The sequence below is a fragment of the Eublepharis macularius genome, chromosome 8, assembly GCF_028583425.1.
Source record: "Eublepharis macularius isolate TG4126 chromosome 8, MPM_Emac_v1.0, whole genome shotgun sequence".
Taxonomy (NCBI): domain Eukaryota; kingdom Metazoa; phylum Chordata; class Lepidosauria; order Squamata; family Eublepharidae; genus Eublepharis; species Eublepharis macularius.
Window position 1 is genome coordinate 96,940,548 of NC_072797.1, and position 27,789 is coordinate 96,968,336.

At 43.2% G+C, this 27,789-nt stretch overlaps 1 protein-coding gene across 2 annotated transcripts in view; it reads right to left on the reverse strand.

Annotated features, from left to right (window-relative positions):
* The window catches only part of PCSK5 (proprotein convertase subtilisin/kexin type 5), a 387,486-nt gene that overhangs the window by 218,121 nt on the left and 141,576 nt on the right, over positions 1-27,789 (reverse strand). For both annotated transcript variants that reach the window (XM_054986670.1, XM_054986669.1), the window contains exons 6-7: positions 25,922-26,010; positions 7,100-7,272 (exon numbers count right to left, since the gene is read on the reverse strand). In XM_054986670.1, the coding sequence (XP_054842645.1) occupies positions 7,100-7,272; positions 25,922-26,010 (262 nt within the window). The remainder of the gene's footprint in view (positions 1-7,099; positions 7,273-25,921; positions 26,011-27,789) is intronic.

Genomic DNA, 27,789 nt, shown 5'->3' on the forward strand with positions numbered 1-27,789 from the left:
CCGCCTGGCCAAGCCGGGTCGCAGCCATTTGACGGATGGATCGCACCCGGGGCAGCGGGTGCTCGCCCAGACAGGTCAGGGCGGGGTCCCAGTGAATGACCCCAGGGCCTGACCTGTACCGCTAGTTAGGCCCCTTGCCGTAATTGTTGTTTGCTGTTTCATTTAATAAAGCGGCCCATTTTACCCAAACCTTTGTGTCTGACTCTCATTCCAACTAGGGGGGCAATACTGCCATCCCAGCCAGGGGCTTTAGCCCCTTAGGCTGGTGGCAGCCATTTGCCTCCCTGGCTGGAGGGAGGCAGAGAACGTACCAGCCCTGCTTAGGGGGCTTTACTGAGGGGGGCGGAGCTTATAGGCAGTAGGCTGCCACTCCGCCCTCCTACAGATCAGTCTCGCCTCGTGCTCGGCCCACCCTCCTCACCCTACTTCAGTGCGGGATTAGCCGGTCGCTAGTTTATAGGACCAGGTAGGAATTTTTTGTCTCCCTGCCCTGATTGGCCTTGGGTCGTGAGTTTTTTCGCCTACCTCGCACTGGGTAAGGGGTGTAGTTTGGTAATGTAGGGGTGGACCTTATTTGCTGCCATGGGTGCAGGATTTAGCTAGGGATATATTTGTGGCGGGCCGGTGAGCACCCTTGGCACCTCCCCATTGGTGGGGAACTGGGGTCTTTCAGGAGCAGCAGGCTGCCGTACGGCCCAGCTGCGAGGTCAGACGCCCTGGGTGGGGAACCCCTGGATAAGCCGGTCTCACTCCGCTGCCGTTCGGCCGGTTGGGGGAGCTTTTCAGGGGTGAACCACTCCGCCTGGCCAAGCCGGGTCGCAGCCATTTGACGGATGGATCGCACCCGGGGCAGCGGGTGCTCGCCCAGACAGGTCAGGGCGGGGTCCCAGTGAATGACCCCAGGGCCTGACCTGTACCGCTAGTTAGGCCCCTTGCCGTAATTGTTGTTTGCTGTTTCATTTAATAAAGCGGCCCATTTTACCCAAACCTTTGTGTCTGACTCTCATTCCAACTAGGGGGGCAATGCCTTACTGCATTCAGTTAAAGTATGTCCAAGCTATGCATGCTCTAAGGAGTGTATGTATATGTGAGGGAGGGAGGGAGGGAGGAGAGAGAGAGAGAGAGAGAGAGAGAGAGAGAGAGAGAGAGAGAGAGAGAGAGAGAGAGAGAGAGAGGCAAATACAGATAGACATGGTCTTTTGGGGCTCACATTCAGTTATTTCCATTGTATAATGTTAATTCACTTTATATTCATCTGCCAAATACATGTTTAAGGCAGTGAGTTAAAGTTTCCTTTTTAAACTGGACAGTATGTGACTAAAAACTGGAGTAACTGAATATGAAGATGGTATAGAAATTTCCACAGGAAATTATTTTCCACAGGACTGTCTGATCTATCTAATTTCTCTCTCCCCACCTGTCTCTTATGCCAGTGACAACATCAGCAGGCAATGAGAGTAATTAAAAAGCTGCCTCCTGTGATATCATGCAGTGGTTTTGAGACTGGAGGAAGGATATATATGATGCAGTGGTGGCATAAACAACAATAACAAAACAGGCACTAAGAGTAAGTGAACAGTCTAAAACAAAATTTATGGATGTTATAACCTGAGTATATATAGCAATATTTTTAAAGTTTCCTTCCTTCGTGTCCCAAGTTATGCATAAGTTCTACTGAAATAAATGGCATCCAAACTAATTAACTGCATGCAGAACTGTAGCTTCAATCTTTATCCTAAACATACTTATATATCAGTCCTTCATGCACTTTATTAGAGAACGTCCCACTGAAATCAGGACATAAACATACAGAGGATCAGCTATTAGCTGGGATGTTCCCATAGAACTTAGTGTTTAGGACTATAGCCTATTGAACAGTTAGGATTTATAAATAGCCATCTTTGATTGCCTACAGTACAGTTGTAGAAAGGTTTTTTTTTAATTTAAAAAACTTTTTTTAAAAAATCCAAAATTCTTTCTCCACCGTCTGAACGCAGACAGTTGTTTTGTGATGGTAAGGGAGCCTTCTGTTCCTATCAACACTTTGAACACACACTCCAAAGCCAAAATTGATGAAGTGAGAGAGATGAAAAGGGGCAGTGATGATGAGAGGGGAGGCACCAAGCAGAGTTCTCACAAGAGGCTCAGCAGCACAACATCTGATCATTAATGTCCATCAAACATTTTGGCTCTTATCCAGCTCACTGAAGAGAATGGTGTAGTGGGAACAACAAGAAGGCCACTGTGCCAACCTAGGCAAAAAGCCAAAGTGTCTGATTTAAGTTTCAGAGCTTGTCCTCCTATTCTCCATTACATTAAGAATGATGATATGCCATGCCAAAGCTGTACAGTACCTCCTGGGGATACTGATCAGGCACTGCAAAGAATGCAGCTGGTTGTACAGCATCAGAACTTTGTTAAATTGAAGATTAGCAAAATCTTCCTCTAGATATCAAATGTAGCTTTTAATTTTATAGTAATCTGATGTGTTTTAGAACGTTAGAATATCTTGGTTTTGTGCTAAAATCTGTCAATCCAACAGAAAAATAGAATAACGCAAAAACAAAACAAAACCCTTTGGATGACAAAGCAATAAAAGCATTGCTTAAGGAAAACAGGGAAATGGCAAAGAAAACTGAATGATTTTTTTTTGCATCTGTTTTCACTGTGGAACATATGGGTCACATACCCATGCCAGAAGTGCTGTTTTGGGGAAGGGTGTCTGAAGAACTGAGTCAAATTAAGGTGACAGGAGATGAAGTTCTTGGACTGCTACGCAAACTGAAAACTAAGAAGTCTGCAGGTCCAGAGGCACACACCCAAGAACTCTAATGTGAATTGTTGATCAACTAATAATTATATGTAACTTGTTGCTAAAATCAGCGTCCATGCTGGGTGACTGAAAAATAGCAAATGTCACCCCCAGGAAATTACAGGCATGTTAGCCTAACATCTGTTCCAAGTAAATTAGAAGAGTCATTAAAGAGCAAAGCCTGCTGAGGGAAAGTCAACATGGCTTCTGCAAAGGGAAGTCCTATCTTACCACCCTCTTGGAGTTCTTTGAGCAGCTTAACAGGCCTATGGATAAAGGCAGTCTGGTATATCATATACTTGGACTTCTCAAAGGCTTTCGACAAGGTACCTCACCAAAGACTCCTGAGTAGCTAAACAATCCTGGGATAAGAGGATGTCGTATTATGAATTAAAATTTAGTTAAATGGTAAGCAAAGAGTAGGAATAAATGAATTGTTCTCACAATGAAGAAAAGTGAGCAGTAGGATCAATACTGAGACCAGTGCATTTTAATTTGGAATTAGGGCTAGGAAGTGTAGTAGTTAGGTTTGCAGATAACAGACACCAAATTATTCAGGATGGTGAAAAGCAATGCAGATTGTAAAGAGTATATATCTAAATTGGGTGAGCGGGCAACAACATGGCAAATGAAGTTCAACGTGGATAAGCGTAAGGTGATGCCTAGGTAAAGGTAGTCCCCTGTGTAAGCACTGAGTCATTACTGACCCATGGGGGGATGACGTTTTCTTGGCAGACTTTTTATGGGGTGGTTTGCCATTGCCTTCCCCAGTCATCTACACTTTACCTCCAGGAAACTGGCTACTCATTTTACCAACCTCGGAAGGATGGAAGGCTGAGTCAACCTTGAGCCGGCTACCTGAACCCAGCTTCCGCTGGGATCGAACTCAGGTCGTGAGCAGAGCTTGGGCTGCGGTACTGTAGCTTACCACTCTGCACTGGAACAAAAATCCCTAATTTTAAATATATGGTGATAGGATCTGAACTAGCAGACACTGAGTTTGAAAGAAATCTTGATGCTGTTTTGAAATACTGCAGTAAAGAAAGGAAACTCCATGCTAGGAATTATTAGGAAAAGAATTGAATATAGAATGGTCAATATTGTAATGCCCTTGTATAAAGCTATGGTGCAGTCTCCTTTGGAATATTTGTACAGTTCTGGTTGGCGTATTTCAAAAAGGATATTGCCGAGCTAGAAAAAGTACTAGAAATAAAGACAGCTAAGGGGAGACTTGAAAGAGGTTTATAAAATTATGCTTGGGGTGGAGAAAGTGAAGCTTTTTATCCCTCTCGCGTAATGCTATTCAAGGGTACCCAAGGAAATTGTTGGGAAATAGGTTCAGGACAGACGAAAGGAAGAACCTTTTCACTCAACAAATTCCACTGCTGACCTAAAAGTTGCAGTCATCACAGGGCCGGATCAAGGGGGGCAGGGAGGTAGCCTGCCCCCAGCGCCGCCAAAGAGGGGGTGCTGAGCGCAGCTGCCAGCCGCCCGGGAGGCTGAGCTCAGGGTTGGGAGACCCTCGCCAGCCCCGCCGATGGGGCGGCTGGCCTGCCGCACATGCAGGACCTCCTAGCCCTGCACTCAGCCACCAGCACGGCAAGCCAGCTGCCCCAGCACACACCCTCACCGCTGCCAGCTCTGTGGCTCACTGTGCGCTGGGGTGGCTGACTTGCTGCGCGGGCGGCACAGGGCAGTGGGGCATGCAAACCGGGTGGAGGGCCTCCTAGCCCTGTGCTCAGCCAGCTGCGTGGCAAGCCGGCCACCCCAGCACCTGGTGAGCCGTGGAACTGGTGGCAGCGAGGGCGTGCGCTGGGGCAGCTGGCTTAACGTGTGGGTGGCTGAGTGCAGGGCTGGGAGGTCCTGTGCATGTGGCAAGCCAGCCAGTCGCCCCAGCACACACCTGTGCCGCTGCCAGTTCCACAGTTCACCGGGCACTGGAGTGGCCGGCTTGCTGCGCAGGCGGGCATGCCTCCCGCCCCTGCGTGATGATGTCACGAAAGTGATGTCATCACGTGCGCTGTGTGCACGCGCGGAGCACCAGGGCAAGGTTTGCCCCAGGCGCCCGCGTACCTAGATCTGGCGCTGAGTCATCATACAGAGAAACTTCAATGGAAAATTACAACATGAGATTGCTGAACTTGAGTTCATTCACAAAATCCAAAACAATGGACTTCCTAACATTGAACAGAGATATAGGATTTTTATCTTACTACAGATGCTAATTTTTTGCATTTCCTATCTCTAAGCATTTATTCCTCTGCTCTAATCAAGCTGCATTTTATCTTTGCATCTTGCAGCACCCCTCTCACATTCTGACTGGGATATAAAGGCTCAGGGATCTCCATTTCTTCTTGTATCTGATGAAGGGAGTTTTGACTCTTAAACCCCCGAAAATCTTACTAGTCTTTAAGGTGCTACTGGACTTAAACATGGCTTTACTCAACAAGTAATTAAACTGTGGAATTCACTGCCAGTGGAGGTTGTTATGGCCTGATCATATATTGCTTTAAAAGGGGGTTTACTCAGATATATGTAGGAGAGGTCCACCAATGAGCCTATGGTGACTGAAGGGAGCCTTCACATACAAATACAGCAAACTCCCTATGCTGGAAGACATTAGCAGGGGAGGGCTTCAGCCTCTATTACTTGTTTGTTTTTCACTCCAGAACAACTGCGAAACAGTATGCAGGATTAGAGGGGCTACTGGTATGATCCAGCAGGCTCTTATGTTCTACTAAAGCTAATTTTAACAGCATCAAGTATATTTATCCTTCAGATGGGTCTGACTCTGATTGAGCTGAACAATGTTTGTTTTAGTTGTATACATTTACTCTCATCTGTCTCTATGCCATGGCCTAGTTCTGACATTGAAATACTACAGTATTTTTGAATGGTTCACCTGAGACTGGGATTAAATAGAAAAGCCATCCTACAAGAGTCAGGGTTCACCGTTATGTGTAGGAGTATGTGCTTCGGGTTTCCGATTCGGGTTTTTAACCCAAATTGGGCCTGATTTGGAAGTGCTCCTTCCAAAGTAACTTCGAAACTAGCATGATGGCAGGCGTGGCTCACTATATAAAATGCACACCCCAACTTAGTATTCCATCCCTACCCAAAACAAAGCAGCCCAGACAGCAAACTCCTTGGACTTTGGCACAATTCTGTGCAGAAAATTAATAAAAGCAGCATCAAAAGCATTGTTCTCTTGCCACTGGAACAGGAGGAGAGATGTTAGGGAAAGTAGAGAATTCTATGTGCAAAAAAAAGAAGACACAAACCCAGAGAAGCACCAAAAGTGAAGTTTATGCAGCATGTTGTATTGTTGTGGTACGAATTAAACTTTCTTCTTTGCAGAGGTGGGAGGGAACTTGGCTTATCCAAAATTACCTCTCTCATATTTTCTGTGGCCTTCCATGTGAAAGGGATCCACCTGATACTAAAGTTACAACACCTGTGTTTGCTTGCCAGTTTAATGGCTGTGTGCTTGTGCAGTATTTGTGGTGGTTCTGCTCATGTGCGATCGAATGATGTGTTGATACTTGGCTCTGTTCTGTGGTATTACAGATATGCAGATCTGAATAAAACTGAATTTTTTTGCTGCACACTCCTAATCTGATTCTTTGAATTCCCAGCTTAATTTTTAAAAGTCTCTACCCTCTTTCTTTGTGGAGATCTGCAATGGAAGGGGCTGGTGACTTACTTTTAAAACAATTAATTCTGGAAATCCGAAGAACCTGAGATGAATTGTTATAAGGCAGCTATAATGATATTCAATTGCTGATCTAAAAAAAAGTTCTGCAGTGGCAGATGAAATGGCCCTTGCAGGGGCCTCTGACAGGAAAAGCAGCACTGATGTGGGTGGGACCAAGAGTATCCAACTTCCCCTTCTATATGGATGCCACCCTGGCTTTGCTGCCATCCTTCTCAATACACTGAAGCAACGCAAGTTTGGAAAGATCACAGGAAAAATGGGAAAAACTCAGGAGGTGCACAGAAGCACTGTAATGCTGGAAAAAAACACTTCTTAATAGCATTAAAGCCAGAACAAACAACATGTATGTAAGTGACTTAATTCAGTTTCCAAAATTGTTCCTACATGTTACCATGAATAGATCAATAATCAGTTATTATCATTAGGTTAATTAGTTGCTTTTGGAAGAAAACAAGTAAGTTCAATCAATCCCTACATGCATCATACTCAGATTTCATACCACCATATCTACCTTTTTTCATTTAACTTTTTGGGGGGATATATAAACTGAACATTGGTGTACGTAAACATACCATTCTAACACCATTCTCAAAAGCTTGGCGAGTTAAAGAAGCAGGTCCATCAACTGTTTTTCCATCATCGTCAGGCCCCCAGCTCGCACTGTAGATGTGTATGTGTTGCGGATTGAGGCTCAGAGATTTTGCTTCCACCATGTCTGTAACATCACCATCTAGCATCCGTACCCCTTGAAAAGAAAAATGACAAACAGTATGAGAAAAGAACTATTAATGCAAACTGTCAAAACAAAATGAATTGGAATCGTTTAAACTAAAAAGTGCAGTCATCATCAAAAAGGTTTGTTATTGGTCTTCTTTTGTGTTTTGCTTTGATTGAAATGTATGGAATAATAGTACAATTGTGTTTTGAATATGTTTTAATCTGGATCTGACCCTGTGTGGCTGTGTTCTGTATTTTGTTGTATTTTATTGTTATGACCTATGGTCGATATAATAAAATTACCACTACTACTTAAATTAAAATGAAAGGTTTGATATATTTAAATTCAATTTTCAAACAAAAATAATTTCTATATTGAATTTTTTTTAATGTAATGTTTGATTTTAATTACTCCTGGTCAGGTCATTGGTGATAGTGCCTATGACCTAGCTGGAGTGAGGGAGAAATGTGTGCGCGCGAGTGGGAAAGAGCCACAGTAGCCTACTGCTGAATGGAAACAGATATGCAAATTCCTGTTCTTATAGTTACAGCTGGGAATGAAGGCATGGGTCGCCAGCTAGACTGGATTTTTTTAGATGTCTTGTTAACAGGTTTTTCATCTATTGAAATTTTGAAAGAGTCTGGCTGAAACACATTTTCATGCTTTAGGATTATTATGATAATGTTTTATGACTATTGTGATACTGGTTCATTGCTGCTTAGATGTTCATTGTAAAAAAGTTTGTAGATTTTAGTGTGAACTATTTTATTTTTCTTGAATATGAAACAGTTTAAACATGTTATAAATAAAGGAAGGAAAGGTTTGCTAAATTTATTAGTAACTATGTGTTGCTGGCCACAATAATTTTAAAAAGAGAAAGTTCAATCCCAGTCTCTTTGATGGACATAATAAAGTGAAAACTCAGTGAATACTCACCTTTAGGAAAACATGATTGCACTTACCTGTAACTGTTGTTCATTGAGCGGTCATCTGTACAGTCATACATGGGTTTTGCTCATGCACAGGCCTAGCAGAGAGAGGTTTTTTTTTAAGTTCTAAAGCACTTCTTTCCTCCTGTTGTTTTCTGACCTTTTTGCAACATGAAAAGGAGGCAGAAGAATGTCCTTTCCTCAGTTCTTCAAAGCCACCATTGAAGAGAGGTATCATCACTCAAAATATACAGAAAACCAAAGCTTGAAGTATGTCAGGAGGGAGGAATGCATGACTGCACAGATTACCATTTGATGAACAACAGATATAGGTAAGCGCAACCAAGTTTTTCTTATTGTGGAACCTATGCAGTCCCACATTTGAGAATAGTGCACTGGCATACCATGATATGAAAGGCAGGTGTGAGTTCTAGTTGAAAAATAAGGATCAAAGCACCACTCTTCCCACTTCTGCATCTTTCATGACACCTATATCCATGGAGTAGAGTACTGCAAATGTTCCAGAGGACCAAGTGGCTGGTTTGCAAGCTGCATTGCTGTAGAGAACAAGGCAAAGAGTACCTGAAGTATGCTCAAGTTGAATGAACATTAAGCAATGAGGGGCAGGGTAGTCAATTCATGTCAGTTTGCAGCAGAGATGGAGGTAGGAAACATCCCACCTAGAGATGGATTGGGTTGAAAGCTTATAACCCAATTTGGGTCCAAAACAAGAAATGAACAGGTTTGGGTCTTTTCCTAAAGATCTAGTTATGTTCAGGCAGCATAGCAAAGTTCTGTGTACATCACATATATAGAGGCTATGCACTTTATCATCTTGGGGCTGTGGAAAAAAAATACTGGCAAGGTAACATCTTGAGTAAGGTAAAATGGTTCTTCTATAGTGTCCTTGTTCATATTCAAATTGAGAATCATGATAACATTGAAACTCTGACATGGATCCCAGGCATGATGACAACTGTAATAGTCATAATAATGATGAGGGTCTTGATATGGGGACCCTGGTAGAGGCCTGTGATAGTAAGCAGTCAGATCTTAATGCCTTGGCAGATCTGTAAGGCAGACTGCGGAGGAAGAAGCCCAGACTGATGCTGGTGGCTTGGGTTCAATATGTTCATCTCTGACATAGATTGCACTGACAAGGGGGAATCGCCCGAAGGCATTTTTAGGATAGGTACGGCCTCATTGATGGGATTGAGGCAAATCTGATCCGTAGCTGCGTCTCAAGGTCAAGACAATGCTGGAGCTGCCTTAGATGGTTTTACTGCCCCAGCCTTTTCACGATGCTGATGTTTATGATGTGCCCTTTGGCTTTGGGGAGGTGGCTCTGATGCACTATGCCTAGGAGTTGTCAGAACTGAAGGAAGAGTGTAGGCTGGAGCCGAAGATGGACCCAAAAGATTTCCATTGGAATTGATGTATATAGTATGTTCTTCCCACTGGAATCTAGAGAGGTACTCGGCTTGGGCTGCCACAAGGCAGATTTTAAGTAAGAGGCTTGGTTGTGTCTTATCTTTGGGTAAATTGTCTTCAGACAAGGCATCCGGAGACATTGTGCTCTTCACTCAGGCAGAACAGACAAAGAGCACAATTGTCAGAATGAGGAATTCTCACCCTACAAGATGCGCTTTTTAAAAGCATAGCTTTCTGTGCCATATTTTGTGGCTGTTTGCTCTTTAATATTACTCTTAATTATTTTTTCTCAGTTGAGAATTGGGCTTAAGGTAGAAATTCCCTGAATTCTCCTCAGAAAAGTATACAGAACCTTTTAAAGTTTCTTCAATGAAGGAGCTTTGAGCAGGAGACCTTCTCAGCTCCAGCAGAGAGAACTGAGGGACGGGTGTACCTCCTCCTTTTCATACCACAAAAAGGAAGGAAAGCAGCATGGAGGAGGGGAAACACCTTGATTCTTTAGAGCTTTGAAAAAACCCTCTGAGTGATAGGCCTGCACACATGCAGCACCCATGCGGCACTGTACAGCTACCACAACTATGAATCCAACACAATTTGTTGCTTGGACTTGAACAGGTACAACAGGCTGTGCTGATTTCAAGCAAATTTGCTGAGCTCTAAATGTTTTTTATAAATTCCATTTCTTCAGGCTATGCTAGGTTGTTTCCGCATGTTATTAGAGGTGCAGTTCACACACAGAACTGTGGTGGCTTTTTACAGGAATACATACGTTATCATTTTCCAGCTGCACGCATAGTGTTTTTATGCTGAGTTTTCCATAGATTTACTGGGATCACACGTGCGCCAAGTTTGTTGTTGTTGCATGTTTCTGGCTCCCCCTCCTCACTTCCTTTCTGGCATATGAATGCTTAAAGAATTTCTGAAGAAACCTTCCCCCAGTCATTCAATCTCCACCCAGTTCTTCTCCCGAACCTCTTCTTCCCTCTCCTCTACATTTCTATCCAGTTATAGAAGCTTGCTTGCAATAGTAGCTGCACTCATTTTGTCTATGATGATAAAAGGCCCTGACCTCCCTTCCAAAACTGGTTTGGAGAGGAGGAGGTACATATGGAGGTGTTACTGTGAGCTAAGAACCAAAAGTAAGCGCTTGAGTACTGCATGCCAAGGTTGAATTGTGGGTGCAATTCAGCAAAACACATCTAAAGTGGGGAAAAGGTGGAAACAACAGGCTGTGGGGAAACAGCCTTAGCATGAGCTTCTTCCTACTCTTCTTTCCAAAGTTATGTTCTAGCATTCTGAGATACTGCATATTCATCACAAATGTTAGACCAACATGTATATTTGTTGCTTGCTGCAACAGAAATATCAATGGATAACTCAGACCAGGTTCACTAACTATTGAACATGTGGTAATCTCTGGAGACCAGCTTTAAAATTCTCTGTGAGTCAGCTACGTGCTCATGGCCTGCTAGCTAAAGTGTTAAACACACCACATTTGGATTTCTGCATGGCAGAAAAATTAATACTTGAAATGGCATGCTAAAAGATTAGTGCTGAATGTGGCAGGGAGCTGAAATATGAGAGTTTTCAAGCAGATTCTGTACACCAACTGTAATATTAATTGCACTTTAGACATCCTATACCGGTAGTAAGGTTTTGCGTTGAGTTTAGATAGAATTCCATTTCCTTTATTTGGAAGTAAAGTATTTCTCTTTGATACAGAAAATCTTAAATGGTTGATAATGTACTCTGCCTGGAACTAGTCAAGATACATGTCCATTTGAAATACAGATTCATTCCTCAATTCACATCAGGCCCATTTTTGCATCTCTGTCCACTTCTTCTTTATAATCTAAAATGGCAGGTTGCAGGATTTAATAAGAGTGAAGTTATAGCATCACATTCTGTACAGGTCTTGACATCCATGTAGTAAACATAGCTTTACTATTTTCTCATTTAATAAGTGCACTTCTATTTATAAGCCAAATTAGCATCTTTTAATTCTAAAATGGAGCAGCATTGTTCCTGCCTTTGGTACGAATTAGCTTAAGTGTTTATCCAGTTCTTAAAGCTTCAGTTAACACAGAGCTTGGCTGTTTTGTTAGTAGAGCTCTGATTTCCCTCTCCCACTTCTAATCGAGTTGAAAGTGCATGATGATCATACTGTGAAGTTTACACGAAAGCTGCCCGTACTTTGTGAGATAATACTTGAACAAATACTTTTCTCACTGTGAACTTTAATTCAGGTCACAATTCTTTATATTTTATCCTAAGAACTTAAATCTTCAAGACTGCACTGCCATGAAATTTCAGAAAATTAATTAGCTGTAGAAGATGAACATATGAAGTTGCCTGTATTAAACCAGATCATTAGCCTATGGTGTTTACTATCTGGTAGGCAGCAACTCTAAAATCTTAGGAAAGAATCTTTCTAAGCACTTCTTCATTAGATGCTTCAATGGAAGTGCCAGGAACAGAACCTCCATTTTTATGTATGCAAAACATGCTCTCTGCCACTGAGCTACAGGCCCCTTTCTTGGATGTTTTTTTTCACCTTCCTTATGACCTTCCCCTGCTCCTGAGCTCCTGGAGAAAAACTGGAATGAGGGCATGTTAGAGCAGCAGCAGATTCTTCCACTGTCGCTGCAGCTGGAGCTTCACCGACATGGTGGCTTTCTCCAGAGCAGCTCCCCCGGGAGCAGGACGCCCAGGGAGAAGGTAGTAGCTGCCCGCCCCCAAATGATCGTTGAGAGCCCTCTTGTCCAGCAGGCTTGTGACCGGAGGTATGATTTGCAAAAGCTGCTGCTGCCGCCGGCTTTCTCTGGCTCTTCAGGCAGCGATTCTAACAGAGAGGAAGGACACTCGGACTTCAGTTCCCAGGAAAACCTTTGAAAACAATCAAGTGTTCTCCACGTGAAAAAAGTCACTTGTAGCTTGGCTCTGAGTTGTAACAAAACATCCCTCTGTCTCTTTGTGCATTTTCATGCTGTATGTTTTGGCTCAGTTCTTACCAGTGACCTGGGCAGCAGGCAGACCAGTGTCATTGTGGAGGAAAGGGGAATGAGCCAATGGAAAACAAAGTCATCTGTTGGAGGGGAAGGGGGGGAGGTGAACTTTTGGGTGGTCAGGTTCCAAGTCAACAGCATTTTCTTCCAGCCAATGGCAACTCATGGGAAAATTGCCACCGTACTTCTTCCAGCCTGTCACCTTAGAAGGGAAGAGGGATGGTGAACATTTTTTTGGCCAGGGGGTGGGGAGAGAGGTGGGGCTCTGGTAAAGCAAGCAGAAGTCTCTTTCGGGTAGTAACAAGAAATAACATGGTAGAATGCAAAGGTAATTTGCACTGTTTCCCTCTACTCCCTTGACAAGAACAGTCAAGAAAGCATCAAAGCACGTGCATTGCCATACTGAAATTCATGATATATAATGGTAATGAAACATAAAATCTGAAATGGTTCTGGGGCCACCAAAAACAAAACAATAATGGCAGTAGCTTAATTTCAAAACCACGGATCTGAAACTAAACCAGCAAAATTAAAATGACACGCCCCTATTCATAACTAACGTACAGTGACTCCTGTGCATATCTGCTTAGAAGAAAGTTCCACTGTATTCAATGGAGCTTACTCCCAGGAAAGTGTGCTGCAGCCTTTCAATTCAACCCTATGCAGAATTAATCTGGTCTTAATCAATTGAAATCAGTGGGTTTAGACTATAGTAACTGCATATGATTGCATTGCAATTTAGCTTAGAACAACTGAGAATAGAAGTAGGATGATTTGTGCATTTTCTCCCCCTTGCATTTCTGATATAGAATGCAAAAAGGGACTTTACATCTCCTATGTGGATTACTTCCCTAGCGTATATTTTAAAAGACAAATAATTTTCCTCTTATGCTTTTTAAAGCTAATTTCTTCTTAAAATCACTGACATTTCAGCTCTGGTCTTCCTTCCACTGTATTCTTCATTATCCTTATGTGTGCTGTCTGTCTTAGACTGAGCTTCTAGTCTAGCACTCTATATATTAGTCTTTAAGGCATTTGATAAATATATTTTTTTAGGAATACTTTTTATTTTATTAATAAGATTAAAAGCCCAATAGAAAGGGCAGAGAGATAGAAGAAAAAAGAATACAAAGAGAGAAAAAGAAGAACAAAGATTGAAAATAACAAAGAAAAATAATGTTTCACTTTCCATTTTTCTGTACACCTATCATGTTTTAACAAATATTATACTTTTAGTTTTAATATCTCTAAAATTTAACTTTTCAGTGCTGCCCCTCTTCTAGTTATTTCCCCCAAATTTATCTTCTTAGAAATCTAAACCACAAACCATCAGTTCACTTTTCCTTGTCTCATGCAGAGAGTCCATAAGGAATTTCTAGTCAACCATAAAAGTAGACAATGTTTTATCTCTGATCAGGGCTGTACATTTAGCCATCTCTGCTAACTCAGTCATTTTCATAATCCAGTCCTCCATTGAGGGCATTTTTGTGCATATAAAAGCCTAGCCGCTGTGGCCATATAAAGAAATAAGATACCATGTTTATTTTCCAACTATTTGTCCATTAGTTTCCCCTTGTTCAAAGGCTTTTGGTTTAAATTGTATATTGTGGGGAAAAATACAATGGGCTCTAGAAAGGCGAGAGTGAGCAGGCAGACATTTCCTCCTCCTCCATCACTGATCCCAGGCAGTGAAGGAGGGGGTGGGCATTGCTACCTGCTCCACAGCTGATCTCAACAATGTGAAGGGGCCTGATACAGGTCGGGTAAAGTGGGGCAGGCATTGCCACCTGCTCTGCTCCTGATCCCAGCCAGGTGAAGGGATTGCCTTCTGCTCTGTGCCTGATTACAGCTAAGTGAAAGGGGGCAGGCATTGCTGCCTGCTCCAAGCCTGATCCCACCTGGGTGAAGGGGGGTGGGCACTGCCACCTGTTCCCTGCTGGGTGAAGGGAGAAGCGGGCATTATCTTCTGCTCCTCACCTGATCCTGACAGGCAAAGGCAGGTGGTGGGCTTTACTACGTGCTCCAGTCCTGATCCCAACTGGGTGAAGGGGGTGCGGGCCACCTTCTCTGCTCCTGATTCCAGCAGGTTGAAGGGGGGCAGAGATTGCTGTCTGCTTGGCACCTGATTCTGACAGGGTGAAGATGGGGTGGGCGTTGTCGCCTGCGCAGTGCCTTATTCCAGTAGGTTGAAGGGGGTGGGCATTGCTACCTGCTCCACTTCTTATCCTGGCTGGGTGAAGGGAATTGCCTCCTGCTCTGTGCCTGATCCCACCCAGGTGAAGGCACTGGGTGGGCATTGGTACCTGCTCCACTACTGATCCCAGCTGGGTGAAGGGCGTAGGCATTGCCATCTGATCTGCTCCTGATCTTACCTGGATGAAGGAGGGTGGGCATTGTCACCTAATACCAGCTGGGTTAAGGCAGAGAGTGGGCATAGCCACCTGCCCTATTCCTGATTGCAGCTAGGTAAAGGGGGGTGGGCATTGCCACCTGCTTCACTCCTAATACCAGCTGGGTTAAGTTGGGGGTTGGCATTGCCACCTGTTCCGCTCCTAATACCAGCTGAGTTAAGGCAGGGGCGAAAAAAGAAGTGAAGAGGCACATTCATGAAAATGCTCGCAATTTACACATATACAAATTACAAATACAAAATCCACATTTTATACAAAAATAGACGTTCAAAGTCCCAATAGGAATCAATCTTTCACCACAATGGGTAAGTATACAGTTCCCAAAAGTTCAAGCAGTGACGTGACGCGTTGTCCGAAGGACAGCGCTCCAGGTAAGTCAGTAGCAAGGTAAGTAGATGGCAACGAGTACGAGCCGGCAATATCTCTTCGCTCGTTTCAGACCAAAATGTCTTTCCTCAGGCCAATTTGGAAATTTATGGAGCCATTGATGCGGAATGGTGATTTAATTGAACTAATTTCCCTTCGATACATTGTGGCCTGAGGAAAGACATTTTGGTCTGAAACGAGCGAAGAGATATTGCCGGCTCGTACTCGTTGCCATCTACTTACCTTGCTACTGACTTACCTGGAGCGCTGTCCTTCGGACAACGCGTCACGTCACTGCTTGAACTTTTGGGAACTGTATACTTACCCATTGTGGTGAAAGATTGATTCCTATTGGGACTTTGAACATCTATTTTTGTATAAAATGTGGATTTTGTATTTGTAATTTGTATATGTGTAAATTGCGAGCATTTTCATGAATGTGCCTCTTCACTTCTTTTTTCCTTGGTGTATCAATTTTTTGGAAGTGAACCCCCTTTCTTCTTGTTGTTAAGGCATGGGCGGGCATTGCCACCTGCTCTGCTCCTAATGCCAGTTGTGATAAGGTGGAGTGTGTGCATTGCCACCTGCTCTGCTCCTATTATTGGCTGTGTTAAGGTGGGAGGACGGGTATTGCCACCTGCTCCACTCCTAATATCAGCTGGGTTAATGCTGGGGGCGTGAATTGACACCTTTTCTGCTCCTAATACCAGCTGGGTTAAGTCAGGGGGCGGGCATTACCATCTGCTCCACTCCTAATACCAGCTAGGTTAAGGCAGGGTGCGGTCATTGCCATCTTCTCTACTCCTAATAACCAGCTGGCTGAAGGGGGCTCCGCTACTAATACCAGCTGGCTGCGCTACTAATACCAGCTGGGTTAAGGTGGGGGTGGGCAATGCCACCTGCTCCATTCCTAATATCAGCTGGGTTAAGGTGGGGGTGGGCATTGCCACCTGCTATACACCTAATAGCAGCTGTGTTAAGGTGCGGGGAGGGCATTGCCACCTGTTCCGCTCTTGTTCCCGGCTTGGGCTTCCCAACACGCCATGTTTTCTGGAGTGATATGGTGAGTTACCTGGGCAGTGCCCTCTGGTGGTGCACCAGGATATAAAGTGAGTCGTCTGAAACACGCTTACTCAATTATATAGTAAGATACATTAACTCATTTTTGCTAATTTATCAGGATGTCAGAATACTCAATACTTGATGGAAGCTTGCTTTTTATTAGCAGGTAAAGGGACCTGTAGTATCCTTTTTGAATCACATAGTGCAAGATTTGTTCAATGATGGATGCTACATGGTGAGCATCTTGTAAAATAGGCAAATAGGTATTCTCAGAAGAAAATACTTCAAGCATCCGCATAGGAAGTGCAACATTCAGACTGTCATCACTGCAGTTTTGCAGAAATCTGCAACATAATCCCAGCAGCCTTTTGATCTGGAACAGGCATGTTAGTTTGTCAGGCCCATCAAGCTGCTTCAGAAACTTAGAATTCTGCTTAATCAAATTCTGACATATCCATATCAAACGCTTGGAATCCTCATTATGTCTAAAGAAAAACAGAAGTTGCCGAACTAAAACGGTCAGATTTGCTCCACTGGCGGTGGAGAAAATTCCTCCAGATTGTGCTAAATTAGCATAACGATCAAATTCACTCCTCTGAATGGAATATTGATGCTTTCTGTCTCTGTATCCCCATACAAAGGACTGGATGATTATTGCATTTTTCAGCCTTCTCCTTTCTTCCTCTCGTTTCCTTAATTTATCAGGAGACATATACCACCGATACATTTTTCTTTAAGTGTGGAACTTTTTTTCTTTAAGTGTAGAACTTAAAGTGAATTTGAGCCCCTTTACCCACATATTTTCCCAGTTCTGTAAAAATCACCTGTTCGGAGGTGGTTTTTACTCAACTGGGCTTCTGCGCACCCTATGGATCCTCCGTCATGCTGTAAAATAAGGTCATTTTCTAGTGTAATGAGGAAGCATGGGAGCATTTGCATGCTTCACACACATGTGGGGAGGTAAGCACCCTGCAACCCCCTGCCCACCAGTTCCTTGCATTACTGCATCAAGGTCAATACACTAATATTTAACTGAATAGGAAAAGTCTAATATCTCTCCTTAGCTTAGCTAAAAGATGCAGAGCTGGTATTTTGAAAGTTCAGGAAGACTTGTGGCATATGCAAGAAAAAAAATAAAATGTTGCTTCTGAAAGTTGTATCTAAGCCTGGAATAAATATAAGGGTAGCTAAACCTATAATATGAGCCATTTCAAAAACAGTATCTTGCAATATTTTCTCTGCATATGCTTTATAATTCTTTAAACTTGCTCTATGCAGACATCTGAATAAATATGCAGTGTCACATCAAAATAATTCAGGCTCACCTCTCTATATCAGGCATGGACTCCATTTGAAGCCTCCATTCACACAGCAGCCTATATGCCTAGAGCCGTAGATACCAGACTTGCATGATGTGTACTTTACACACACTAAATAGTTTGTTAGATAGAGATGGGCCCACATACATGGGCCAACGTGTGTACAAACCAATGCAAATTTGACAGTTCAGAACCTGGACACCAGAGAAACTCATAAACAGAGGAAGGTAGCATGATCCTTATTTTCCACTGCACATTCATTTGAATATCTACCAAAGGCTAGTGATAAGAAGCAGCTACAAAGCAGTTGAAAATCCCATAGAATTAGATACTTCACAATTATCCTAAACATTTGATATAGCCCAATTTGGATTTATGCTAGGGTTGCCAGGCCAAACCTGGCAATCAGCTGGAGAATTGGGGGCTGGGATAGGGGGTGCAACTAGGGTTTCCCAGGTCCCTATACTCTCCTGGTGGGGTCTTCTCCAGGGGAACTGATCTCTGATGGGGAGTTGTCTTCTCGTGCATGTGTGATGACCTCACTTCCGGAAGCCTAGGTGCAATGTTTGCTGTGTTGCTATGTCACTTGCAGGTTTTCTCTGCAAGTGATGTATCAATGCAGTCGACATTGTTTTTTTTAAAAAAATCTCCCACAGCCAATCAGAGCACCAGTGGTCCACTAGAGATGCTAGTAGGAGGCCTCCCAACATAGTAGGAGGCATGGCAGCCCTAATTTATGACCTTATGTGGCATTTTGCGACCTATATTGCTGCCTCCCAGATTTCATTGGTGTCTCAAAATGGTTTTTCCTTCCACCTTAGCCTTCTGTTGTCTTGTATTATTGGATGGCTTAGATATAAATTAGTATGACAAAATGGTTAGCGCATGGGGATGGCTATGAAGTAAAAAAGTGATCCTTTATATATTGTCGAAGGCTTTCATGGCCGGAGAGCAATGATTGTTGTGGGTTTTCCAGGCTGTATTGCCGTGGTCTTGGCATTGTAGTTCCTGACGTTTCGCCAGCAGCTGTGGCTGGCATCTTCAGAGGTGTAGCACCAAAAGACAGAGATCTCTCAGTGTCACAGTGAGAGATCTCTGTCTTTTGGTGCTACACCTCTGAAGATGCCAGCCACAGCTGCTGGCGAAACGTCAGGAACTACAATGCCAAGACCACGGCAATACAGCCTGGAAAACCCACAACAACCATTGTGATCCTTTATGTTAGATTAAATAAGCATTTGTTTAACCCAACATACGTATTATTGTTGCAGAGTATTTATAAGCATATTGGTTTCAGAACAGGTTCATTAGCTTGGTGGTTTCAAAACAGGTATAGATCCTTAAATGTTTATTCACAGACCCAGTCACAAAGACTAATTTTGCACACAATTGCCACTTAGGCTAAAAATAATAAACAGACCCAGTCACAAAGACTTATTTCTTTCAATTCTTCACTTGCCCAATAACACAATAACTCCCTTCTCTCATTACACAGACTCACTGAACTAGACAAACTCCTTTTCATCAGCACTCTGACTAAAACTGCAGTCCACTCCAACCCCTAGGGTACAACTGCTGTCCAATCACAGTATACTTTAGTCATCCATATAACCCCCAGTCCTTCTTGCTATAGAGGCCTGCATTTTTAACCACAGTGACAACTATTGAAAACCCTTACATTAACCAGCAGAAACAAAATACAAACTATTTCTATGGCAAAAGATTACAGCTTCTTAAGATTACAGCAAAATGCCCCCAAACTTCAGGGGCCCATCTCCCACCTGTCCTCCCACCCTCTACCAAGGCCCAAGCTGATCCCACTTTGGGGGGGCCACTGCTTTAGGTTACACAATAGGAGGGCGCAACAGGGCATGAAAGCAGTCTATTACACAAAATAACACAACTCACTTCACCGTTTTTGACAGCAATTGTGTTTGGGTGATTCTCTGATGTGAAGTGAATTGTGTTATTTTTGTGTAGTAGACTTCTTTTATGCCCTGTTGTGCCCTCCTACTGTGTAACCTAAAGCAGTTAAATAAAGTGTTTTTGACAGCAGTTGTGTTTTTGTGATTCTTTAATGTGAAGTGAGTTGTGTTATTTTTGTGTAAGATACTGCTTGCATGCCTTTTGGTGTGCCCCCCTGCTGTGTAACCTAAAGCTGTTCAAGAAATAAAGTGCTTTTGACAGGAATTGTGTTTTTGTGATTCTCTGATGTTAAGTGAGTTGTGTTATTTTTCTGTGTGGGAGAATGTGTCACAATGCTTTGCCTACTTGTACTTCGAAAGTGAGAAAATATTTTTAAAAAACTTTATTCAGTGTGTGTTTGTGTTTTATTCTTTGTTGTACAGTTGGTTCCCATCATAGGGAACAATGGGGCTGGCTGGCCAGGCGTCTCTGTAGGTGGTGGGGGAATTTGAGGGAGGGTGTCTGTGGTTCAGGTGCTTTTTCACAGGGACAAGCTCACACTCAGGAGTGTGCTCACCATTGTGGCACCCCTGGACTGTGCATAATTGCCCTGGGAAAGAGAGCTTAAAAGTTCCCATCACAGGGAACAATGGGGGACGGCTGGCCAGCCTGCTCCTGGGGTAGTGGCCGGTGTGGGAATGTTGGGGAGGGTGTCTTTGGGTCAGTGTGGGGTTGTGTGTTTGTGGGGGGGTGGATTTAAAAGGGGGGACTGTGCCTGTGGCCATAGATGGCACATTCCATGGGTTCCTGCTGTGGGAGATTTTCCCATAACAGGAATCAATAGAAAGTGGCTGGCCACAGGACAGGGGAGGTTAGGTTTTGGGGAAGGTGTGTGTGGTATTTGGCAGTTTGAGTGCAGGTGGACTGTGGCTGTTGCCATTGGCAGCCCCAATCCCATGTGTTTCTGTGGTGTGGAAGTCTTCCCCACAGTAGAAAGACAAAGTGATGTGGCAGGAGAACCACCTTTGGGGGGCATAAAATGGCCCCCCCAAAGTGAGATCAGCTGGGGCCTTGGTGGAGGGTGGGAGGACAGGTAGGAGATGGGCCCCTGAAGTTCGGGGGCATTTTGCATGCAAAATGCCACCCCTAGCCAGACAAGCCTCTCTTATTTCCCCCATAGGAAATAATGGAGAAAGGGGGGGGGGCTAAGAGCAGCATCTTTGGGAGGCCATAAAATGGCCCCCCAAAGTGGGATCAGCTTGGGCCTTGGTGGAGGGTGGGAGGACAGGTGGGAGATGGGCCCCTGAAGGTTGGGGGCATTTTGCATGCAAAATGCCACCCCTAGCCAGACAAGCCTCTCTTATTTCCCCCATAGGGAATAGTGGAGTGGAGGTGGATAGGGGCACCTTCTTTGGGAGGCCATAATATGGCCCCCCAAAGTGGAATCTGCCTGAAACATGGTGGAGGGTGGGAGGACAGGTGGGAGCAGGTCCCCTGAAAGTTGGGTGCATTTTGCTTGCAAAATGCCACCCCAAGCCACCTAGAAAGAGGACTTGTTTTTCCCCATAGAGAACCATGAAGAGTGTAGGAGGATGGGGGCACCTTGTTTGGGAGGGCATAACATGGCCCCCCAAAGTCCAATCCTTCTGAAACATAGGGGGTAGTTAGAGGAGAGTCAGGAGAAGGGCTCCACCAAGTTCAGTGTGATTCGGACAGAAAATGCCCCCCCCAGACTCCTGGAAAGCCGGGAGGTTTTCTCATTGAAAACAATGGCTGAATCAAGCCAAAACGCGAATACCGAATCGGCTTGCCGATTCGGAATTCCCTGAAACGGTTTCCTGATCAGTTAAAACCGAATCAGGTTTACCTAAACAGGCAGGCCTTGCACACCCCTACTCACAACTTGAGTTCGATCCTGGTGGAAGCTGGGTTCAGGTAGCAAGCTCAAGGTTGACTCAGCCTTCCATCCTTCTGAGGTCAGTAAAATGAGTACCCAGTTTCCTGGGGGTAAAGTGTAGATGACTGGAGAAGGCAATGGCAAACCACCCTAACAAAATCTGCCAAGAAAATGTCATGGTGCAATGTCCTCCATGAGTCAGCAATGACTTGGTGCTTGCACCTTTTTAAAAAGACTTTATAAGAATAAGTGGATTCCACCAGTTGTTGTATCCTCAATATAAATTAAATGTACATAATTTGGAATGAAGTTAGGGATCCCATTCCTGCAGTGGAAGCAGGGGACCCCTGCTTCCAGGCTCTGCCCCTGTCACTTGGTATACCCTTGACCGAAGAATGGTACACTCCTTCTATCTGGGATGGTCATCCTCTTTCATTGAGCACGCAGCTTTGGGATGGATGCACATGGAGTGGTGAGGGAGGAAGGGGAGCCCTTACATCCAAGACTCTGCCTCCTGTCACTTCTCACCTGGCCAGTGAGGGGAAAGGTGCAGGAATGGGCTGAAACACCCCATGAGAATGCTCTCTGGCTTGCTTCTGCATCGTGCCAGCAATGATGTCATTTCTGGTGCAATGCAAACGTGCGAGGTCACACCAGGGGCCAATTGGGTAGAAATCGGCCCCCAATGCTAGATTGGAGGCCGATTTTTACCCAATCAGCCCTTGGTGTGACCCCGTGCTTCCATGTTATGCTGAGAATACATCATTCCGAGCACAATGCAGAAGCAATCTGGAGCTCATACTCACTGCACATGCATGCACACAAGAGAGGTAGGTTCTCCTGTCGCCCCCCCCCCCCATTTCTCCTGTCCCCTCAGTTTGAGTCCCGGGGGACATGATGAACCTAGGTGGGATTGTTTGGTATGACCACAGATGCGCGCACGTGCACATGCGCGCACGCACACACATACACACACACACGTTCAGTCTATATGCTCAAAATGTCTGAAAAGGGACTGAAATAAACTCATTTTCTTGTTGTAATAAAACTAATATCAATACATAAATGCACCATATGTATCACATCAACACAATAAATGTTATTTATACCAGAATTTACCTATTTGATAAGTAAAAGACCAGGATCTGTTTGATTTTGCTGTTTTAGCTTATTATACTATTTTTGACAGCTGTCTGGGTTCCTTCAGGAAGAAAAGCAGCACATAAATGCCATAGATCAAAATGCTTGCGTGATGCTCTCTCAACAATGCAGAATTTCACCAGGTTAAGCTTTTCCTACCACAGCACTTCACTGACAGCAGCAACTGGACATGGCCAAATTTTCTACTCCCACTGTGAAAGTTTTAAAGGGGTTTTTAGCTTCTTTACCTAATAACATTATTAAATGGTATTTGATGTAAACAGGAAACTTCTTTGACATTATTTAATATACTATACCACTCTTAATGCTAAAGTGAACATTCTTCCTAGTTTACATTTTACCACCTTTTATATTTTTAATACTAAATTTTATTGCCGCTTGTGATGGACTCAGCTTCAGAGGCTGAGATTTCCAGTCAGTGAGCTATGATTGACATGTCCCCCCCCCCCCCACAATGTGGCTAGCCTGAAATGGCAGTTGGGGATGGAATGTTGGGGAAGCTGTGAGTTGGAGTTGGAGAGTAAACAAGACAGTGGAAGGGAGTTGGGACCAGAGAGGGCCAGAGAATCCTCTGTGAGAGGAAATAATGTTTATGAAACACTTTTAGTCCTAGGACTAAAGTGGGGAAAACCAGCACTAACTCCTACTTAGACTCAAGAGATCTGAGGATTACAGAGGGCCAAGGAAGTGGGTAAGGAGGAGTCTCCCCTTCAGTGCCAGGAACAGGGTTATAGCTCATAAGTATAACGCTTGCCCAGTATCCAGGAAGGGTTTGTCTCAGTGGAGCACCCTTAAGACTGGAGAGGAAGGAAAGTCATGCTGTGTTTGTGTTTGAGTATATAAAGTGTAACATCTGTGAAGCAGTGTCAACCTCTGAATGAAGCCAGCAACCTAGCGTTATATCAAGTGTTTTGTGCCTCACACCAGTGAAGTTCCTGTATAAAAACTCTGTTACTTAAGTTGAAACATCTGCCTACCTGCCTTTTGATTTTAACCTTCTGTAAATAAACCTTCAGTTATGTTTTGAACCTCCTCAAGCCTTGTGTGCCAGTTTCTGCTAAAGGGAAGCGCAAACCCCTGATCTGTCCCCTACTAAGACTTGGCTGGGTAACCATTTTTAATAAGCCTTAAGGGTGGGTCAAGAAGGAAAGATGAAGCTTAACATCAACCACGCTACCAGAAGTTTCCCAGCCCAGTATACAGCTTCATAGGCTTAAAGAGGAGAAGTTTTACCTCAGGGTAGGGGAAGGCCAGCCTAAGCCTGAGTTGGATGTGGGTTTGTGGCACCCCTCTTCTGACTTATTCCCAAAACTAGCTTTAAAAAGTGACTCTTACCCAGTTTATCCATAACAATAAGGAGTCCTCATAGAAGCATGGAGTTGTCTCTAATAATACTGCAGGTTTTTTCCTCTCGTCTCCTTCATTTTATAGTAAAGTGCAGGGCTTCCATTCAGAAAGATGGACAATGAAATTTAATTTTGGTCAGGTTAATGGAAACATGTGAAGAACTGGAAGGGGACAGGAGGAAGAGTGTTGATCAGAGTATTTTAGATTCTTCCACAAAAATATTTGGCTCTTAATAACTTCCACTGTCTGTGAACTATGCAAAGATTTTGAAAATCCAGAAATGTGCGTCTTCTCATATATTGGGAAAAATGAACTGTGGGAATCTAACTCTCTATAAAATGCTGTACTGTAAATAAAGCATATTGGAAAGAATGCTAAAATAATCTCATTTCAGACATTTAGAATGCTCGAATAAAACACTGCTCCACTCCTGGTATATCTACAGTATCAATATTATTATTAAAAAGGTAAACAAGCTGTTCAAAGTCATAAAGTTTACTGCTTTTGTAGAAAAAATATCCAAAATTTCACTCCTGTCGCTTTTAAGGTGAATCATTCCTTCTTTGTTAATTAATAACTGTAACATTCACATGTAAATCCAGCTTACCACAACCATTACTAGTGTGTAAAAGTGTGATTCCTTGCATTGTCTGTACTAAATGTTAATGAAAGGTAAAAGGAAGTTTATGGCATTCAAATCTGATCTAGGATTCTAAAATTTACTAGTTTACCAAACAGAGATTGTGGAGGGAAAAAAATACATGAACGTGCATCTCACAATTTATATAAGGTATTGGTAATGTTGCATGTATATATTGATATGATTCATTCATACAATTATTTGCCCTTTTTTAAGGATCATGGATATATTGGAAACTGGACAAACATCTGTGTGGATACATATGCATACTATTTGCAAAACACTTCATGTACATAGTATATACTGAACATGTTAGATCCAAGCCAATGAGGCTGCAATCCTAAAGTCACTTTCCTGGGAATGAGCCCAACTGAACAACATTGGATTTGCTTCCATATTTCTAATGTATAAATGTGACATGTTTACAGAATCGATATGTGAATTTACATAATCATCAGATATTTAAGATCCGTACAAGAAGACATGTTTCTGATATTTCAACCACTGAAAGTCTGCGTACATTGCCAAGTCACACCCAGTGGAAAGCCATGCCAAAAGGGAACAACATAAAAGTTTTTGTTACAATGGATTTGTAAAAAGCAAATATGATACATACACTAGCCTCATATTTTTGGCTAAGGCTCCAAAGTTAATATAGGAGTATTTAATAGTGTTTTAATGTGTATCACTGCAATGGCTAAAATTGACATGCTAACAATGTTGTATAATATTCACATAAACATATGTTTTTAGCCAGGCTTGCAATTTAGCTGTTTAGAAGGGATGAATTTTGAGACAGCACCAGTAATGCAAATTATCAATACAATACCATTATATGTTTTCATTACATTACTACATAGTTACATATTTGAAGAAGGGAGCTCTGACTCTTGAAAGCTTACACCCTGAAAATCTTGTTTGTCTCTATGATGCCACTGGAGTCAAATCCTGCTGTTCTATTGCAGAATAACATGGCTACCCACCTAATACATAGCTACTGTATATCACAGACATTTCCCCATCAAAAGCATTTATTTATTTAGAGTATTTATATGCCGCCTCTCCAGAGTCCTTGCAGCAGCATACAAGGAAAAACACTAACATAAAATCATAAAAAACATATTTTTAAATATTTTCAAATATTAGTATGTAGAAACAAAAATAAAGTTATTGTTTTAATGATATTAATTTATTAAAAATTACCTCCAATCCTGGCACTGAATGCAATTCCAACTACACAATGTGAATTATTTGCAGTAGCTGCCACTTCTCCAGCACAACGGGTTCCATGTCTGTGGGCAGAACAAATATTTTAAAGTAATATTATCCATTGATAGACATATTGTCTGTATGTAATAGCTTTGATCTTTCTTCTTTCTCTCAGATACAACATGAAAGTGAATCCCAGTTCGTAACATGTCTTTTTAGATGCATATACAAGAATTCTGTGCAGAATTTATTTAAAGCAATCTGCTTAGTCATAAACCATATTTTTACCTGAATTGGCATTTTATTGACTTTGCTTTTAATTCATCAAGGCAGAATGCTTCAGGCAAAGTCAGAAAGAACACACCATAATACAAGGTCTTATTAAATTGAGGACATACAGTAAAGTTATTGAGCAATTTAAATGTATGGCTTTACGCAGATGGGAGCTGCAGCACTTACAAATTTCAGAAAGCACTTTCAGTATATGATAAAAATATCTGTTCTAATCAGTTCACCTGCCAAATAACTCAGTTGTCTCAGTGCCTAAACATACGATACATTCTTTTCCTGGGTATGTTCTAGGTTAGGTCAGCAGACTTTTCTGGGAGTTCATGGTTCCACAATGTGCACAGACCCAATTTGATTCAGGAATGCAGAAGGCAGGGAGAGAGCACTTAAGCCTCCATGGAATACCATTCTCCTGATCAGATAGCCCTGCAGAAGCTCTACTTACCCCACTGAGGAAACAGTTTCACACTACTCAGGAGACAGAAATAACCTCTAGTTTCAAGAAAGGAGTTAGGTGCACAAAGAAAGTGACTAACTTCGGAAAACCTGAACTTTCATGGGCTGGGCTCGCCCAAGCTGATAGTCCAAGCACTAACACGAGGCCAAAGGAGTGTTCAAGATTCAAAAGACAGATTCAGTCTGTAGTTAGAGCACAAGGTAAACACCGGGGTGTGTGCGTGTCCAGAATCCAGAAGCCGAATCAAGTCCAGTCCGTAGGTCAGAGCATGAGAGCGTCAAGTCAAGGTGCAGGCAAGACCAAGATGCAAGGTTCAAGGGAGTGGTCGCAGGTTATCAACACATTGCCTCCACGCCCGGTAGTCCCACCCCACCCAGACTGGCTTTTGTAGCCAGGTGTGATTTTCAGCCAGCTGCTGAGGCTCCTTCCTGATGTTACTCATCATCGCTCTCCAGCAGCTGGTGTTGGCTCAGGAGACGAGCACTGCACCGTCTCTCTTGCAGTTCCAATCTCTGGCATGCTCTATGGTGTTCTTTGGGGATGGGTGAACCTGGGGAGGGGGTGGAGGCCCTTGGCTGGGCTGCACCTGTAGCCTTGGACGTCCCTGGCTGAGCTTCCCCTGTCGTACTGGGGCCAGAGGGTGTTGGTGCATCTGCCTCAGCCGCTGGCTGTAAGCTCTGATCCTCCAACAGCTGTTGTTCCTGATCACCAGCTTCCGCCAAGTCGGGGCTAGGGCTGGCTACACAGAACTCCTATTCTGAGGAGTCCTCACCCTCACTGAGTCCATACTGGGCCACTACATGAACTGTCATAGGAAACTTCCTGATGAAACATTGCTGCTGTACCTAAATTACTAGGTAAAACACCTCTCACTGTTAAGAACCAGGAATACGTGAAAATAAGCTTCAAGGATATTATTTTGTCTGTTACATGAAGCGTATTCTATAATACCAACAAAATTTTACCTCCTCATTTCCATCCCCTGACTACATTTACTCAATCCCTGCCTGTTAAAAAAATATTTCTTTTTGAATGTTATACACTCTCTAGTGCCAACAAGAAGGAAGAGGGCTCCTGTGTCTCTCTGTGTCAATGTGTGGAGAAAATGTTAGTAGGT